This window comes from Oryctolagus cuniculus, chromosome 15 (genome assembly GCF_964237555.1).
Source record: "Oryctolagus cuniculus chromosome 15, mOryCun1.1, whole genome shotgun sequence".
Taxonomy (NCBI): domain Eukaryota; kingdom Metazoa; phylum Chordata; class Mammalia; order Lagomorpha; family Leporidae; genus Oryctolagus; species Oryctolagus cuniculus.
Genome location: NC_091446.1, coordinates 61139083 through 61156848, shown reverse-complemented (window position 1 = coordinate 61156848; position 17766 = coordinate 61139083). Strand labels below are relative to the sequence as shown.

Sequence of the window (17766 nt, the reverse complement as noted above, 5' to 3'; positions counted from 1 at the left end):
ACAATGGATGATCTTGAGACCAGTCTGCCTTTTTGAGGATTCCCCGCATGTACACTACCTCATTTACTCCTCAACCAACCAGTACATGCTTAGTCTCAAAGATGAGGATTATTCCTGTTTTAAAGAGGAGGAAACTGGGGGCTGGCACTGTGGTGTAGAGGAGGAAGTTCCTAGCTTCGGATGGGCCCAGCTCTGGCTGTTGTGGCTATTTGGGGAGTAAACCAGTGGATGAAAGGCCTCTCTCTGTCTCTCCCTTTCTCCATAACTCTGTCTCTCAAATAAATAAATAATTAAAAAACAAAAACAAAACAAAACAAAAAAAACGAAGAGACAGGAAGCCTCACTGCTCTGCTGGGGGAATGTAAAAGCGGCTCCTGTGGAAATAGGAAACAGCAGGTGTTCCTTGGAAAGCCAAAGATGGATTTCCATATGACCCAGCAATCCCTCCGGTGCATATATACAAAGGAGACACTACACCAGTCACCTTGAAGGGAGGAAACTGCAGGTGCTATGACCCGACGTACCTGTGGACATTATGCTAAGTGAAAGATGCCAGACACCAAAGGACAAATGCTGTAGGTACCTCGTAAGAGGAAGCACGTAGCATTTGTTATAGAAGCACAGAGCAGAACGCTGGCAGCCCGGGGAGGGGAGGAGGCGGGGAATGGGAATCGTTTGATGAGCTCGGAGTTTCCATTTGAGAAGGTGAAAAAGTCCTGGAGAGGGAGGGTGGTGACCACTGTACAACCACGTGGACGCACTCGATGCCAGGGCAGGTGTTACGGCGCAGTGAGTTAAGCTGCCACCCGCAATGCCAGCACCCCACAGACCACCAGTTCGAATCTTGGCTGTTCTACTTCTGATCCAGCTCCCTACTAATGCACCTGGGAAAGTAGCAGAGGATGGCCCAAGTGCTTGGGACTCTGCACCCACATGGGAGACCCAGGTGGAATTACCAGCTCCTGGCTTTGGCCTGGCTCAGCCCCTGGCTATTATGGCCATTTGGGGAGTGAACCAGTGGATGGAAGATCTCTCTCTCTCCTTCTTCCTAATTCTGCCTTTCAGAAAAAAAAAAAAAAAAAAAAGGGCACACAATGCCACTGAGCCGTGCACTTGCCAATGTCCTTGTCTGGGCAAAATCAACATGCAGGCTTCGTTAGGTGACTGTGCAGAGCCACCCCTGGGTCCCGAAGACCAGTCTAAGACTAAGGTGGCATCTGCGCAAACGCTTTTGCTTTCTAACAGCAAAGGTGGGGATGAAATGTTCACGCCATGAGACAAAGACAGAAGTGGCTTTACCAGGAGGCAGGGGACTGAGGGGTGGCCCATGGACGCCACACAGGCTGCACTGAGGGCAACTGGGCCCAAGGTTCTTGCTCCATGCCCCTTCAGGGATCTGCACTCTACCTGTCCTACGCTGAATCAGTCAACACAAGAATAATGACTGCCCAGCAGAAAAGATGCACAAAAGCCAAGGAATGTACAGCGAAAGGATTTGGCCTCAGTAAGCAAACTCAGGGCCGGCCACTGCCGTGGGGAAAACACTTCCCACCCGGGGCCAAACCCCCGGCGACCCCCCGCCCGCACAGCCTGGCAGCCAGCCCCAGCTGTCAGCGTGGGTGCGGCGGGCGAGCCCCTGCCACTCACCTCTCGATCTGAGAGAGGAACTTGGTCTCAAAGATGCCCCTCGTCTTGAGCGGCTCGGAGACCTGCCCGCGGAAGAGGAAGCCCTTCTTGGTGAAGTCGATGAGGATGTTGCGGACGATCTCCCCCAGGTACATGCCGCTGATCATCTTCTCGTACCTGAGACAGCAGGCAGGCTGGGCATCCAGGCGAAGCCACCGGGCCACCGCCAGCCCTCGGTCGGCCCCTCACGGGCGTCAGCACAGCACAGCACACACACACAAACACACACGGACATGCACACACACACACCTTGCCCTTCAGCTTCATGACAACCAGGGCCTCACTGCCTCCTGTCACCACGGCAGTGACAGCCCTGCAAAGGCAGGGAACGCGTGTCTGGCTCGGCCCTGAGTGCCCAGGGCCCAGCACAGCATCAGGCCCCCCATCAAGGGCTCCATACTTGGCGACAGAATAAGCAGATGAGTGGGCTGAGTGTCAAAGGGACAAGTGAATGACAATGGGAAGCCCCTGGGTTCTAGGAAGACACTCAGGGTCCTGGGGGACACACACAGCCGTGTGCTAAGGCCACGCGGGCCAGAGGATTCAGGGCCACACACTCCCAAGGGTGATGGGGCCTGCCCTCCCCACGCTCAAGGGCGTCAGCAAGCGACAGGGGTTAAGGGCTTCCCCGGCACACGCCGTGGAAAACGTGAACCAGCAGAGGGTGGCGAAGGGGTCTCCTTACACACCCTACCCCCAGCCCTTCGGAAACAATCTCAGGTGGATGCTGGCAGGTCTCTACCTCCTCCAGCACCTGCCCGTCCTCCTCTCCAACAGAGGGGCTTGGCTGAGAGCCTTTGGTAGGCGCCGGTGTCAGCTAGCGAGGACAAACACCACCCGGCATGGGGTGCAATAACCACCATCTGTCTATGGCAAGCTTCGCTCCTCTCTTCCTCCCTCATTAACGGACATAATGGGACAAGGTGGTGCCTTGGGAAAGGCTGGGGACCCACCCGTGTCGGGAGGTGCTGACCTAGCCCTGCCTTCTGCCTCTGGAGACACAGGCTCTTTTGTCCCATCTCCTGGGAGCGTGGACACTGCTGCTTCAGACATGGTCCCTGGGAACTGAGCGGCAAAGCCCTAGCAAGCACTAGGTGGGGCTGGAGGCTCACAGAGGCAAGGAAGAATGGGGAGGGAGGGCTCTGCTGCCCCTACCTGCAGCCCCACCCCCATGCCATGTGGATGGGGAGGCTCGGTCTGGCTATCTGTCCTCTGGGCCATCCTGTACCACTCTGGGGGCCCAGCCCTCTGCTGTCCTTGGACCAAAAGCCAAGGTCAGGAGTGAGCCACAGGGGTCAGTCTCCAGGTCTCTGCCAGGACCTCACTCCTCCTAAACCTTTCCCATGGCAAGAGGTAGAAGGCAGCCGAGTGTCCTCAAGGTCCTGACCCTCGGGTGTCCCCCACCCCCCAAGCACAATTACCTCTGCTTCCCAGCGTTTAGAGAATATTCGTCCACCAGTCGGTCGTAGATGGTTCTGATGTCATCCAGACAGCCGTTGTCGCCAAAGGCGCCCCACTCCATGTTGATGCACATCTGCCCCTCGTTCCCCTCCAGCATCTCCACGTTCCTCATCTCCTCCATGTAGCAGGCATTGCAGCCCGTCCCTGCGACACAAACGGGGGCGTGTGCGCGAACGGCCCTGACACCAGGCACGGGGCCGGCATTCCGCAGATAAGGGGCATGCTTTGGAGATGAACACAGCAACAGCTTTGCTTCCCCCATGTCCTCCAGGAAAAAATTTTGAAATATAAACAGAGAGTATGAGTTAAGCCACCCGGAGAGCGTCTGATTAACTCGCTTTACACCAACGGCCTTCCATGTTTATCCATGCAGGCAGGGCTATACTTATGTTAATAGATGGTCTTAGGACACAGGCATAAATCTGGAATGGTATAAGTTTAGGCAATGCGCAGACAAGGAAAAAATATGTGAACACACACATACACAAACACTCGGGCAGGCATTTGGTACAGCGGTGAGGACACTGCTTGAGACACTTCCTTCCCACACCGGAGTGTCTGGGTTCGAGTCCTGACTCCACTCCTGATTCCACCTTCCTGGTACTGAACACCTTAGGCAGCAGCAGGTAACAGCTCAAGTACTTGGGTCCCTGCCAACCAGGCGGGAGAGTTGGACTAAGTTCTTCGCTCCTGACTTTGGTCTAGTCCAGCCCCAGCTGTTGCAGGCATTTAGGGAGTGAACTAATGGAGTTTGTTCAGCTCTGCATTTCAAATAAATGAAAACTGAAAAAACTTGCACTTGAATATATATATATATATACAGGCATGAGTTCGAGTCCCGGCTGCTCCACTTATAATCCAGCTCCCTGCTAATGTGCCTGGAAAAGCAGTGGAGGATGGCACAAGTCCTTGGGCCCTTGCACCCATGTGGGAGACCTGGAAGATCCTGCTGGCTTTTGGCTTCAGATCAGCCTGGCTCTGGCCATTGTGGCCATTTGCGGAGTGAACTAGTGGATGGAAGACCCCTCTCTCTGTCTGGAGCTCTGCCTCTAAATAAAGAAATGAGTCCTTAAAAAAAAAAAAAAAAAAGCTGATGATTCTCCTAGGAAAAAGGTACGTTCATCTGGGTGTACAGGTGTACCCACTATCTGGCAGATGGCTTCCAGGGGCTCACAGCCCGCGGGTTTCTATGCCTGCACTCCTAGAGCTTGTTCCTGAGAGTGCGGCCCCCACAGGGCTGGGGTGGGACCACAAACTGTGCCGTTCCAGTCCATGTAAAGGAACTGAGGAGCTGGGGCTGTACTGCAGGGGACACGGGCTTGAATCTTGATTGCTCCACTTCCTATCCAGAGCCCTGTTAATGCACCTGGGAAGCAGTGGAACATGGCCCCAAATACTGGGTCCCCTGCCACCCTGTGGGAGACCTGGATGGAGTTCCAGGCTCCTGTCTTCAGCCTGGCCCAGCCCCAGCCATTGTGGCCATTTGGGGAGTGAACCAGAGGACAGAAGATCTCTCTCTCCCCCTTTCTCTGTAACTCTACCTTTCAAATAAATACAAACAAATCTTGAAAAGAAAAAAAAAAAAAGGAAATTGAGAGGATGTGTTCACTGCAGTTTTAATTGCTAGGACATGTAAATGGGCAGTCAGTGGGCTTCTCTCTCTCTCTTTTTTTTTTTTTTTTTTTTTTGACAGGCAGTTAGATAGTGAGAGAGACAGAGAGAAAGGCCTTCCTTCTGTTGGTTCACCCTCCAAACAGCTGCCACAGCCATAGCGCTGCACCGATCCGAAGCCAGGAGCCAGGTGCTTCCTCCTAGTCTCCCATGAGGGTGCAGGGCCCAAGCACTTGGGCCATCCTCCACTGCCTTCCCGGGCCACAGCAGAGAGCTGGCCTGGAAGAGGAGCAACTGGGGCTTCTCTTATTGAATGGACTAAACATTTAAAAACCAGCCAACTAACCAAACCAAGCAGTCCTTCCCAGACACTTCAGTACGCGTCTGAACCCCCAGGGGCTCTGGTTAAGATCCAGATCTGGGTCAGGGAGCCTGGGGCGGGCCTGAGACCTGGCGCGTCCAGCAGGCTCCCAGGCACGCCTGGGCTGCTGGCCCAGTGACCACGGTGGCCCTGGAGCATAGACCCCTCCTGCCTGGGATGTAGGCACAAGTTCAGCATCAAGGAGTGACTCAGGGACAGACCCCCTGGCTCTGGCACCTTCACTGCCTTGGAAGAAACAAGTGGAACCCGTGGACTGAGTACATGCCTGGATTCATTCTGTTTTCTGCACCCGCAGCTCCCTTTCACCCGAGGTGTGAAAGAGAGGGAAGAGGAACCCCAGGAATGGAGGCGGGGGAGGAACCCGCCAAGCCAAGTCACATAATCCCCACTTGTCACCCAAGGGAGTTCCCAGCAAACAGACCCACGGATGGAGGGAAGGAGACAATGGCTTTGAACGTGGCCAGAGTCTGGTGCCAGGAACATCTGCGGGCCTGACCTGGAAAGCAGAAGGTGAGTCCTGGCCTGCAGCGGGGAATGTGCTGTGTCACTCTGCCTCTGCATTTCACACCCAAGCCCACAGCAGCAGGGAGGGAGCCGCCCAGCAGAGGGAGAGGCAAAGCCCCAGAACCGGCCACAAACAACCTTTCCCCTGCTCCCTCGTTCTTTGAATTTCTGCAGAAGCCACAGCAGCTCAACAACAAAGGAGAAGGTCTTCCAGCACCGGCGCGGCAGCCTGCTGGGGCCTTACCCAACCTCTAGACACTCAGCAAATGGCCCATGCGGCGGGGCCGGGCTGGGCCGGGGCAGGGAGGGGGAGACACACACACCTCCCTGTGCAGGCAGAGTCTGCAGATGGCGGCCAGGATTGGGTGTTTCCCCTGGGGCAGGACCACGGGACAGACAGGTTTCTCCCCGCCCCAGTCAGTGTGCATCAGGGATTACATGCTACCGAACCTAGACCCCCGACGTGTGCAGAATAAAAGGGAACAACCTGCAGAACCCGTGTCAGTGGCTGCTGAAGGCCATGGTGTCCAGGGCCACACCAGCCCTTTGCAGCTCGTTAGAACACTCACCTACAATAAGTCCAACCTCGCAGGTGGGCTCCTCGTAGGCACAGGTCATCATGGTGCCCACCGTGTCATTGACCATGGCCACCACATCCAGGTCAAATTCCTTTGAAGAGAAAGAGGTGTGGCTTTAAGGAAGGGCCAGCTCCACACCCCCACCCCCACTCCCGCTCGTCCACTCTGCTACCCCAGCAATGGGGAGGCCTGGGGCTTGGATCCAGGTGGGACGTGGTCAGGAAGCAGGGGTGACTCTGATGGCCATCATAGGTGGGGTGCCTCTCGTCTAAACCCACCACGGCTGTGTGGGAAACCTGCGTGCCATGAGGCCATCCTGGGCAGGACGTGCCGGGCTGTGGCCCACTGTCTTGTTACTAAAAGGCAATCCTCCTGTGATGGTCTCGCGAGGCTGTGTGCCCTGGTTTTACTGCGGGCAGTCAGGTGGGGAAGCGAGGTGCTTTGACTGCCCAGGTCACGCGCTCCTGGATTGCTGGAATTCCACAGAGATTTCTTGCAGTGCTCTTGCGACAGTTACCTCTCTCCTTTTGATGGCGTCCCTCAGTAAAGTGGCTACGTCATGGCCCACGCAGTCAGTCGCCTTGAAGCCTTTGGTCCAGGTGACCAGGATTCCCTGAAACACGGAAGACGCCGGGGAAGGCCCGTGTGACTGACGTGGAGTTCACGCCCTCCCTCCCGAGGCTACACCTGCTGGGGACTCTGAAGAAGATAAGGCTCAAACCAATACATCACGGGGAGCGCGGCAGGCCGGTGCCCCTCCTTCTGTCCTCACAGTGCTCCGGCTTATAACCCCACTGCACAGACGGAGAAACTGAGGCACACACGGCAAACGGCTCTCAGAAAATGGCAATGCTGGACAAGAACCCAGATCTCTTGATTCTCAGTCTGGCCCTGAGGTCTGACCAAGAGGTCCCCTACAGCACAGCTTGCTGACAACCTAACTAAGGGAAGCAAGGATCCTGCAGCACTGGCATCACTGCCCGTGGGACACAGCAGGTTTCACTGCAACGAAGCCACACACCTGGGGGACATGCCATGGAGGTCCTCTGTGACAGAGGCAAGGCAACGGTGTAAGCACCACTGTTTAAAAAAATCACCAGATTTCTGGGGGCCGGCGCTGTGGTGTAGCAGGTAAACCACTGCCTGCAGTGCCGGCATCCCTTATGGGCACCAGTTCGAGTCCCAGCTGCTCCACTTCCCGTCCAGCTCTCTGCTGTGGCCTGGGAAAGCAGTGGAAAATGGAACAAGTCCTTGGGCCCCTGCAGCCATGTGGGAGACGCAGAAGCAGCTCCTGGCTCCTGGCTTCAGATAAGCCCATCTCTGGCCATCGTGGCCATTTGGGGAGTGAACCAGTGGATGGAAGACTCTGTCTCTCCCTCTCTCTGGAACTCTACCTCTCAAATAGCTAAATAAATAAATAGAAGGAAAACATCTCAAGTCAGGCAGAGACCTTACCTGGCTCTCCCAGTGTTGCCTACCCCACCTTCACCCCTGGCCTCAGGCCCTGTGAGTGGACACTGTGTCCAGGGCCTCCACCTGTGGCAGACGGCACTACCTGCGGCTCTTCAACAGGCTCGCTCCTGCCCCGTCTTGCCTGGGTGATGGCATAATGGGTGCCCTCCAGGACCACACCCAAGCCCTATCCAGCTAGGACAAGGACTTGACCCTCCTCCCTGGGGCTGGGGGCCCCCTAAGGACAGACCCTGTGGCCCTTGGTTCTGTGCCCAGAGCTCAGGCCCTGATCTCGGAGCCTTCACGGTGCTGACTGAACAGGAGCTCTCCAGGCTGTCCTCTGACAGGACGCTGTGCTGGGTGTGCGGGGACACAGGCACCTGCCCAGCAACAGTCACCAGGAACCATGGGAAAGTCATAATCAGGACCACGTCCAAGGAACGGGAGGCCGAGGGGAAGGCTGGTTTTCAAGGGGAGGCCCCGAAGGATGTCCAGGTGCCAACAGAGCCCGTGAACCCCTGGACCTGCGAGACAGGCCCAGGCACCCGGGGATGACGGCCAGGCTGGAGGCAGCCCTGCCCACACTCACCGCGTCCAGACTCGTCTGCTTGCAGGGGAACGAGAATGTGAAGCCCAGCGGCATCCGCGGGCCCTTGATCCCCATGTAGTCCAGGAAGTCGGAGATGCAGGAGACGATGTGGTCGAACAGCTGCAGGAGGCAAGAGGCACACGCGTGTCCTCTCTGCTCTTGAGACCTTCAGCGTGCATGTCCAGGCACACACGCACACCCTGACACACACCCGGACACACACCCTAGCACACATGCACACTGATGCACATGCAGACCCTGACACACACCCTGACACAGGCACACTGACATGCATACCAACACACACAAACCCTGACACACACTGACACACACCCAGATACACATGTACACTGACACACATGTACGCTGACACACACACACTGACACACATGCACATCCTGACATACACAGCAGCTCCCCTTTCCTTACAGCCACCAGAGCAGCAGGCCAAGCGTGGCTGAGGGGACTACAGGGCCCAGCTGGGGGCATCGCAGGACCACCAAAGCCACTGTCCCTGTGTGGGCTGCACACGGGCCTCACCTCTTCCCCGGTGCCCTGCATGATCTCCAGAGGGATGGCATAGATCTTGTTATGCATCTCCACCGTGCGCTTCTTCCCGCTTCGGATTTTCACCAGCAGGACGCGGAAGTTCGTTCCTCCGAGATCCAGGGCCAAGAAGTCACCGTTCTCTGCGGCAGCGAAGGACAGAAACGGCGTTCTGTGCCCTGGGCAGCCAGGGAGCCCAGCTCTGCCGCCTTCCAAGCAGGGACCAGAGTTCTGTGCCCTGGGCAGCCAGGGAGCCCAGCTCTGCCGCCTTCCAAGCAGGGCCCAGAGTTCTGTGCCCTGGGGCAGCTGGGGACCCCAGCTCTGCAGCCTTCCATCAGGGAATGCCCACAGTGAGTCAAAGGGGCAGCAGGAAGTCCTCCCTCCTACGCGGAGGAGTGGGTGCTCATTCCCCACCACCACAAACTCTGAGCCACGTGGAAGGGCAGAAGGCCAGCACCTGAACCACCTGTCACCAGCAACAGGGTTGCCAAAGAGCCTGACAGCAATGCCGGATTTTAAGGAACCTCAACAAAAATCATGTATGCCAATGTGCGGAGTGCGTGCAAAAGCGGCACACCTGCCTTCCTCTGCAACGTGATTATGCAGTCCCTCCCACCAAAGGAGGCAGCTCGCTCCTCCTCCCCTGGGCTCCAGCCTGGCCTTGAATCTCTCCTGAGCCACAGCCGAGCCAGTCCCCGGCCTCACTTGCACCTTCAACTCCACAGGCAGGGCCAAGGCTTCTGAGACAGCACCAGGGTGAGAGGGGTAGCCAGAGGAACGCTGACAGCCCTGAGTCGGTACACACAAGTCAGCGGCCAAAATGGGAAACAGAGGTCTGAGGGGGATACGGCTCTTGCTCGCGGCCCTGGGGCTGGCCCAGCCCCACCCCCACCCCGCCAGGGCCTCACCGGTGCCGTCGGGGGTGCTGCGGACGAAGGAGGGCAGCATCTTGACCACAGCCTTGTCGTGCGTCTGCCTCCTCAGCCCCGCCTCCATCTCGGTCCGCATCCTCTTCTTCACCTCCAGCAGCATCTCCTTGGTGAGGCGGAAGTGGGCCAGGGTCTCCTCTATCTGCCGGTGCTGCTCAGCCAGGCGGTAGGCCACCGCCGTCACCATGGCGGCCCCCTTGCCGCTGCCACTCTCCGACAGCAGGAAGCGCACGTCGGAGTCAGGCACCAGGCGCCTCAGGGTCTTGTGGAAACGCCGGGAATACCTGGGCGGTGGGGCACAGCACGACAGCTGGAGAAAACCGTCTGGGGCGCCCTGTGGGTCCCCTCTTCTCTACACTCAGATGCCACTGTCTACGCTTGCTTGTGTTTTTAATATACCCGCTGAAGAACTAGCAAACGCAGACAAGGCAAAAGGGACTCAGCCACAGGCACACATAAGAGAGGATTTTCATTATTATGTGAGTACTGATCAAAAGAAAATCCAAGGCCCTAAAAGATCTTATCTTCCGTACAACAAGGAGATGATGGTGGGGCGTAGTGCTCAAAGCAGCGTGTGCAGGTCAGATCGGAAAACAAGAGTGGGTGAGCTCCCCCATGGCCCCATCAGCGGTTACTCAGCCTGGGCAGAGAGAAGGGCTCAGTTCAGTGTGTGGAAGCAAACGAGTCCATCAAAAGGACTGAAAACTCAGGGCTTTTGTTTTTCATTGTCACCTGGCTCTCTCCCCGCCAAGCTCCCCCATAACTCAGGATGTGGCCAGGGCTCGCTGAGACACAGAACTGCCTCGGCCTGCATCAGCTGTAAGGATGGAAGGCTGCCTGCGAGGGACACAGACCAGCCCCCAAAGCCTTAACATGGGGCGGGATCCAGAATGGCTTCTGTTCTCCTTGTAACTCTCTAAAGTTTCCACAAGGAGCCTGTATTACTTCTGAAGTCAGAACTATGCCATCAAGGCTATTTTCAAAGATACAATGCTGTCCTGGGAACAGCAGCGGCAGTGACTGCGCAACAAGGCAAATGTGCCGCTGAACTGCACGCCCAGAAACGGCCTGCAGGGCGGCGCTGTGACACAGAGGATTAAGCTGCCACTGGGGATGCCTACATCCCACACCACAGAGCCTGGGGTCACGTTCCAACCCTGCTTCCAATCCAGCTCCCTGCTGATGCAGCTGGGAAGACAGCAGAAGAAGGCCCAAGTACTTGGGCTCCTGCCACCCATGTAGGAAACCCCAATGGTGTTCCTGGCTCTTGACTTCAGCCCAGCCCAGCACCAGCTATTGTGGGCATTTGGGGAGTGAACCGGTAAATGGATGATCTCTCTCCACCCCCCTCTCATAGCCACTCTGCCCTTCAAATAAAGAAATAAAACTATCAAAAAAAAAAAAAAAACTGATAAAAATGATTTATTTAGATGACATATTTTACTTTAGGTATATTTTTTAATCACAACTGAAAAACTTTTCAATATAAAATGTCTACGGGATTTCTTGTCCAAAAATTAACCAATAAATTAAAAAGAAAAAAGTAGCTTGTTTCATTTTCAAGAATTTTTACAAAACTTTAAAAAATTAAAAAGTGCTAAAACTATGAACGTGGCAGGTAAACCACACAAGCGGCTCAACCTCTACCCCAGCAACACAGAACCGCTCAGTTGGAGCCGGGGTGTGTCTGCCACTCCCAGGGCCCGGTGTGAAGCTGCAGTGCCTGCCAGGCTGGTGCCGGGCAGGGTCCAGCCGCAGAGGGGAAACATCTGATGTCCTGAACGTCACAGGCCGTTACCACCGAACCCCACCAAAGACTTAGAATCTAATTGCAGACTCTAGAATGTGCAAGCCATGTGCTTCCTGGCCAGGGGGCCTGTGGAAGCGAGGGCCAGCAATCATGCAGACGGCCGAGGCAGCCGACGGGACAAGAGGGCTGAGTAGTGAACGCAGTGCCCCCTCATCAATGGGGCAGACTTCCAACTCGCTCCTGGCCTCTGGCTGTCAGATGCCAAGCATTGACAAGCTGCCCATTTGAAAAAGTAACATGGAGCGTGCGTTTGGCCGACTGGGAAAGACACCCACATCCCATATCAAAGCACCCAGGTTTGATTCCTGGCTCCAGCTCCAGATTTCAGCTTCCTGCTGACACAGACCCTGGGAGACAGTCATGCTGGCTTAAATAATTGGGTTTTTGCCACGCACCTGGACCGCATTCACAGCTCTGGGCTTGGGCCTGGCCCAGTCCCGGCCACTGTGGGTGTCTGGGGGGAATGAATCAGTGAATGGGAGATTTCAATTTCTCTCTCTTTGCCTCCCAAATTAAGTAACATCTAAGCGTTAGGGAGATTTTTAACGGGTGCTTCTGAAACAAGAACACAGGTACTGCACGTCTGACCCACATGCATTCCACCCAGCGTCCCTGGCAGCTGTGGGAATCCCTAGCTCGCGTGGTGAGACGAGGACAGACGACAGCAAGAATCCGCGGAGGGTGAGCCTCCCCATACAGGCTCCTCCCACCTGGAAGGCAGCAGAGGGTGGACTCACTGTGGGTGTGTCTTGTACAGAGAGCCGTCGACACCGACGGTGGTGCGTAGCCGGGGCGTGCCCTTGTTGTCCCGCAGGCGGTTCAAGATGGCGCCCAGCGTGGCAGCCACCAGGTTGGCCGAGCGGAACGAGACAATGGTGCACACGTGCTGAACGGAAATACAGTCATCGTCGGACGGCTCCACTCCCAGGCGGGTCAGGATCTCTTTGGCGTTGTGGAGGCCTTCCTTATTCCTGGGAGGGGAGAGGGCGACACGCAGCAGCTAAGGACCACATGAGGCAAGGCGAAACACTAAAGCTCCAAGGCCCTGGCTAGGCCGAACCCTACTCACCAGATGTGCGCTACGGGATCAGACTGTTCACCACTGGCTTCCTAGACCCTCATCTGCCTCTGAGTGCATGTGTGCATGCAAATTCATGTGTGTGCACATCAACATGTGCACGTGTTTATGTAAGTGTGCGCATGTGTACATGCATAGTAACACACCTGTTCCTGCATGCACGCGTGTGTGTGTGTGTGTGTGTGAGAGAGAGAGAGAGAGGGAGAGACAGAGGGGGCGGCAGGGGTGGGAGAGGAGGCTGCTTTGGTAAGCAGCCAGGACAATCATCTGAAGCGTCAGCTGCTGCCTGGGCCGTGCAGCAATGAACCCCCACAAGGCACCTGTGGGGAGCCTGGCCCAGAAAGCCTTGACACTCCTGAGGGACCCACGGCCCTCCTCCAACCCACCGTCCCCACAAGGCCTGAGGGGCGGGACCTACTTTTCGATGGCTGACACGTCGCTGGTGTTGAACTTCCCTCGGGTGAGCAGCTCTGGGGTGATTCGCCCTTCAAACAAGAGGCCCTCCTTGGCCATCTTGACCAGGATCAGCCGGACCAGCTCCCCCATGTACATGCCGCTGACCATCTTCTCAAACCTGCAGGAGAAAGACACACGGGCGCCGTCAGTCCTTCCTGGGCACCAACCTGAGGGCAACAGGCCGGGAGAGGAGGCACTGCTCATCCCTCATGGCCACACTGGCGGCACGCCTGGCCCCTGTGTGACTGAACAATGAGCAGACAGGGATGGGAAGCCAGAAAGGGGTGGTCCAGACCCTACGCCTGTGCCCAGGGACCACTACAGGGCAGCAACAGGCAGGGACGGCTGCCTGGAGGCAGGGGGAGCCTTAGGGTTACACTGGAGATGACAGATAAGAGGGCTTGCAGGAAGGCAGAACATAGTAAGTTCTTACAAAACTGTAACTGTATGTCACACTTTTTTTTTTTTTTTTTTTTTTTGGACAGGCAGAGTGGACAGTGAGAGAGAGACAGAGAGAAAGGTCTTCCTTTTGCCATTGGTTCACCCTCCAATGGCTGCTGTGGCCGGCGTGCTGCGGCCGGCGCATTGCACTGATCCGAAGCCAGGAGCCAGGTGCTTCTCCTGGTCTCCCATGGGGGTGCAGGGCCCAAGCACTTGGGTCATCCTCCACTGCACTCCCTGGCCACAGCAGAGAGCTGGAATGGAAGAGGGGCAACTGGGACAGAATCCAGCACCCTGACCGGGACTAGAACCTGGTGTGCCGGCGCTGCAAGGTGGAGGATTAGCCTAGTGAGCCGCGGCGCCGGCCACACACACTGTTTTATTATTATTTTATTTGAGAGGCAAAGAGAAAGAGAAAGACAGAGACAGAGAGAGTGAGCTCCCATCTGCTGGTTCTCTCCCTAAGTGCTCACCATGGCCAGGGCTGGGTCACGGCCAGGGCCAGAGCCACAAGTTGGAAACTCAATCTAGGTTTCCCGAAAGCGTGCAGCAGGGACCCAACTACTAGAGCCATGACTGCTGCTTCCCATGGTCTGCGTTCACAGCAGCGAGAGTGAGGAGCTGGAGCCGGGAACCCAACCCAGGCACTTGGACGTGTGGCACACGAAGGACAGACAGTGTCTCCAAAGGAGAAGCAGCTGCTTCCATGAGGCCACTGCTGGGGCGTCTGCTGGTCTCCAGCCAGGGGACCACGAATTTGTTCTGAGGAACTGCTCTTCCCCCACTGACCTCATCCTAAACTCACAGCCCATCAGCTCATCCCACCATTCTGGCCATGACTGGGCACAGGCCAATCAGAGAGTGACTCTCTGTCACCTGCCCTTGGGGGTGGGGCTCTTCCAGGCCGATGCTGCAGAAAAAAGGAGACCGCATGGAGCCCGAGACTGCAGGTTACAGGCACAGGGGACAGCCAAGCCAGGAGTGAGAGAGGGCCAAGTCCTGGCTGCTCAGGTCCTAGGAGGAAACCCTTGAGAAGGACAGAGGAAGCAGGCAGGTCCGCACGGGAGCACCAGCCCCTCCCCAGAGGGAGCCGGCATCCCCGGAGCTGGCAGTGACCCAGCAGAACAAGCAGTTCCAGTCTGCAGGCCGGCGAGCCCAGGTGCTGCTGGGGCCTGAGCGCCTGGCCCTCGCCTGTGAACATGGCGCAGAGCCTCACTGCAACACAGTCTTCATTGTGTTCCCTCCTGGCAGGACCAGCCGGGACCACCCTGGCTACGGCGGTGCTGAGGATCCCTGGCAGAGGAGTCCCAGCTACCCAGGTGCCACCGAGTGCCCACGGAACAGCCCCCATGTAGCCCTGAGCTGGCATCCTTTTATTCCTTTTATAACCCTATGAGGTAAGCATCTGCATTATCCCCACTTCACAGACAAGAAAACTGAGGCAGCTCCCTTCCTCCCTGGGCAGCCTGACATCAGCTTCCTGGTGCCTCCTACCCACCACTTCTCACCCTGTCTTCTAGCAACACCCAGAACAATCGCTCCCTTTTCTACACGGTGGTCTTCTACACACGTACTTCCCAGAAAAAGGAGCCCTAGACCCAGCGTCTGCCCGTTCCCAGTCTCTAGCCGAGCACCTCCCACCAGCCCACTCTGCTCAAGCCACAGGCTCACGGGGCTGGACTCCCCCTCTGCGCCAGAGAAATCGGACGGGCCATGCTGGCCTCTCACACCACACTGCTGCAGCCGCCCGGTCTGCTGGCAGCTCCAGGAGGGCTGAGGCGGGGTGGCGGTCACAAGCAAGACCTTGCACGCCAATAAGGCCCCCTCCGGCCTCCGGGACTGCTCCAGCTGGCAGCCCAGGGAAAGGAGGGGGGAGGCCTACAGGCAAGCAGCAGATGGATGTAAGAGCTGCCGGGAAAAAAGCCATGGCGTGGGCAAAGAGACAGGAAGAAAAGTGGCTGAGAAGGCGAGCAGGAGCCCTGTGCCAGCCGGGCCAAAGAAGGCCACTCCCCGACCTGTGTGCTCACTGCTGTCCTCGCATTGAGCAGGAGCCACAGGGAAATGGGATTTGAGATTCCAGACACAACGGGGCAAACAGAAGAGCAAGAGGCCCGAGAAGGCAGGAGGGGAGGAGGGGAGCATGAAAACCCAAAGCAGAAGGAACCCAGATCTGCAACAGGAGGCAGGTATGTGAGAAGGACATCAGAGGCTGGGACACAAGGCAGGGGGAGGACTAAATGTCTGCTCCCTTTGAGAGAGAGACCACCCAGCTCCCGGGCAGTGGTGGGCTCCCCAGCTGACCACTCACCGCCACCGAAAGTAGCAGCCCCAGTACGGCAGAACCGCCGCGCCACTGTGACACTCCTCCCTGTGCTGTAACGTATACAGCAGGTACTCAGTAAATGCTAACTTCGACTGAAAGAAATGAGTGGTGTGTAGTGGTCTGGAGCCCACCGAGGCACTGACAGCCTTGGCACAAACCTAACACAGCCAAGTTTTCAGTCCTGGTTCACCCTGAAAACCTCATACTTCCAAATCCAGCAGCAAACCCCAAGCCTGCACCAGGTCAGATCTCAACAGAGAGGCTCGGGCAAACATCAGTCCCTAGCTCACAGAGGCCACAACAGCCCTGAAGGACTGCATTCTGTGGAAGACAGACTCGGGCGGTTCCCGAGATCCAGACAGAAGCCTGGGGGCAGAGCAGAATTTTGCTTGTGCAGAACGTTCTGTGGCCAACAGCGCATTTCCAGAAACACGCGACGCAACTCAGGAATCTCATCTCTCTGGAACTGTACTTAATGAGACCCGGCCCATGGGGAGAAGGCAGACTTCTCCTGCCTTTCATTCACCCTGCTTCTCCTCCCTCTCACCAGCCAGCCAGCCAGCCAGCCACCGACCCAAGCCAACTGGCATCCAGCTGATAGATCAACCTGGGGATGTGAGACAGCCCTTTGGAGAAATTCAGAAATACGTCAGGATGGCAGAGAAATTCAAGTTGACATACAAAGAACAGAGAAAGGGCCTGGGCCACGGCTGCTCAGTCATCACAGGTGGCTGCCCCACCTGCTGGGTTTTCATCTGCAACTTTTTATCTGCAACCCCTGGGGCCACTGATGCTTTGGAATGTGGAAGCCTGAGGACTTCAGAGATGCGAGGTGGTGCAGATGTCACATACCGCAAAACACATAAACAAGCACAGAAAACAGTTTCAAGGGTGGGGCCACATTTTAGGATCTGGGGCCAAGTCAATGGACTGGGGCAGGAGGGCGGCAGGGAGGGGGGACAGGGGGGAGACAAAAAAAAATTCTTCAACTGTCAGAGCTTTGGAACTGGGGCCACAAGTCCCCAAGCTGGTGTCCTCATCCCAGCCTGGGAAGCAAATGTTCAACTTGGGGTCTGAGAACTTGGAATCCATGCACTAAGAAACCCACTGTTGGGGCTGGCGTTGTGGTGCAGCAGGCTAAGCCATCACCTGTGACACCAGCATCACATACAAGTGCCAGTTCGAGTCCCAGCTGCTCCACTTCTGATCCAGCTCCTTGCTAATGTGCCTGGGAAAGCAATGGAAGATGGCCCAAGTGTTTTGGTCCCTGCACCCATATGGGAGGAGCCCAGATGTGTTTCAGGCTCCTGGCTTCAGCCTGGCCCAGGCCAGCTGTTCAGCCATTTGGGGAGTGAAATAGCGAATGGAAGAGCTCTCTCTCCCTCCCTCTGTAACTCTGCCTTTCAAAACAATAAATCTTAAAAAATAAAAATAAAAAAGAAAGAAAAGAAACCCACTGTATTCACCACCACCTCTGCCCCGGGGCTGGGCGGCTGACCTTTACACATGCCATTGACCAAGACAGCTGTCCAGCGCGGGGGATGAAGATCTTTTGGGTGATGGCATCAGAATAAGGGGTGTACAGGGTCGCCGGCCAACCCCAGGATAAGGCTGGTGGGAGATGGGGTGGACCAGAGAGGGCTGGCAGCACGCGGCCCGCACAGAGGAGACTCGTGGCTCAGAGGCAGCGATGCCCTCTGCAGCCCGAGCAACGCCACTTCTGCGACCTGGAGCTGTCCAGGGTCGAAAGCGACCTGCCCGAAGGCTGACCTCCTTCATCAGCCCACCTGCCCGAGCCTGGCACAGGCACAGAAGAACATCATCCCCCGTGCCCCCTGAGCTCTGCAGGACTCACATAGTTCTGACTCACACCCTCCCTCGAGACAGCAAGCAGGGGGCGGGGGTGGGCGCAGCTTTGGA

The 17766-nt window shown here is 56.7% G+C and overlaps 1 protein-coding gene across 2 annotated transcripts in view; it reads right to left on the bottom strand.

Annotated features, from left to right (window-relative positions):
* The window catches only part of HK1 (hexokinase 1), a 93110-nt gene that overhangs the window by 3898 nt on the left and 71446 nt on the right, over positions 1–17766 (bottom strand). For both annotated transcript variants that reach the window (XM_070057777.1, XM_051823226.2), the window contains 9 exons: positions 13045–13200; positions 12286–12519; positions 9718–10022; positions 8804–8952; positions 8264–8383; positions 6740–6835; positions 6214–6313; positions 3108–3291; positions 1648–1803 (listed from right to left, as the gene is read on the bottom strand). In XM_070057777.1, the coding sequence (XP_069913878.1) occupies positions 1648–1803; positions 3108–3291; positions 6214–6313; positions 6740–6835; positions 8264–8383; positions 8804–8952; positions 9718–10022; positions 12286–12519; positions 13045–13200 (1500 nt within the window). The remainder of the gene's footprint in view (positions 1–1647; positions 1804–3107; positions 3292–6213; positions 6314–6739; positions 6836–8263; positions 8384–8803; positions 8953–9717; positions 10023–12285; positions 12520–13044; positions 13201–17766) is intronic.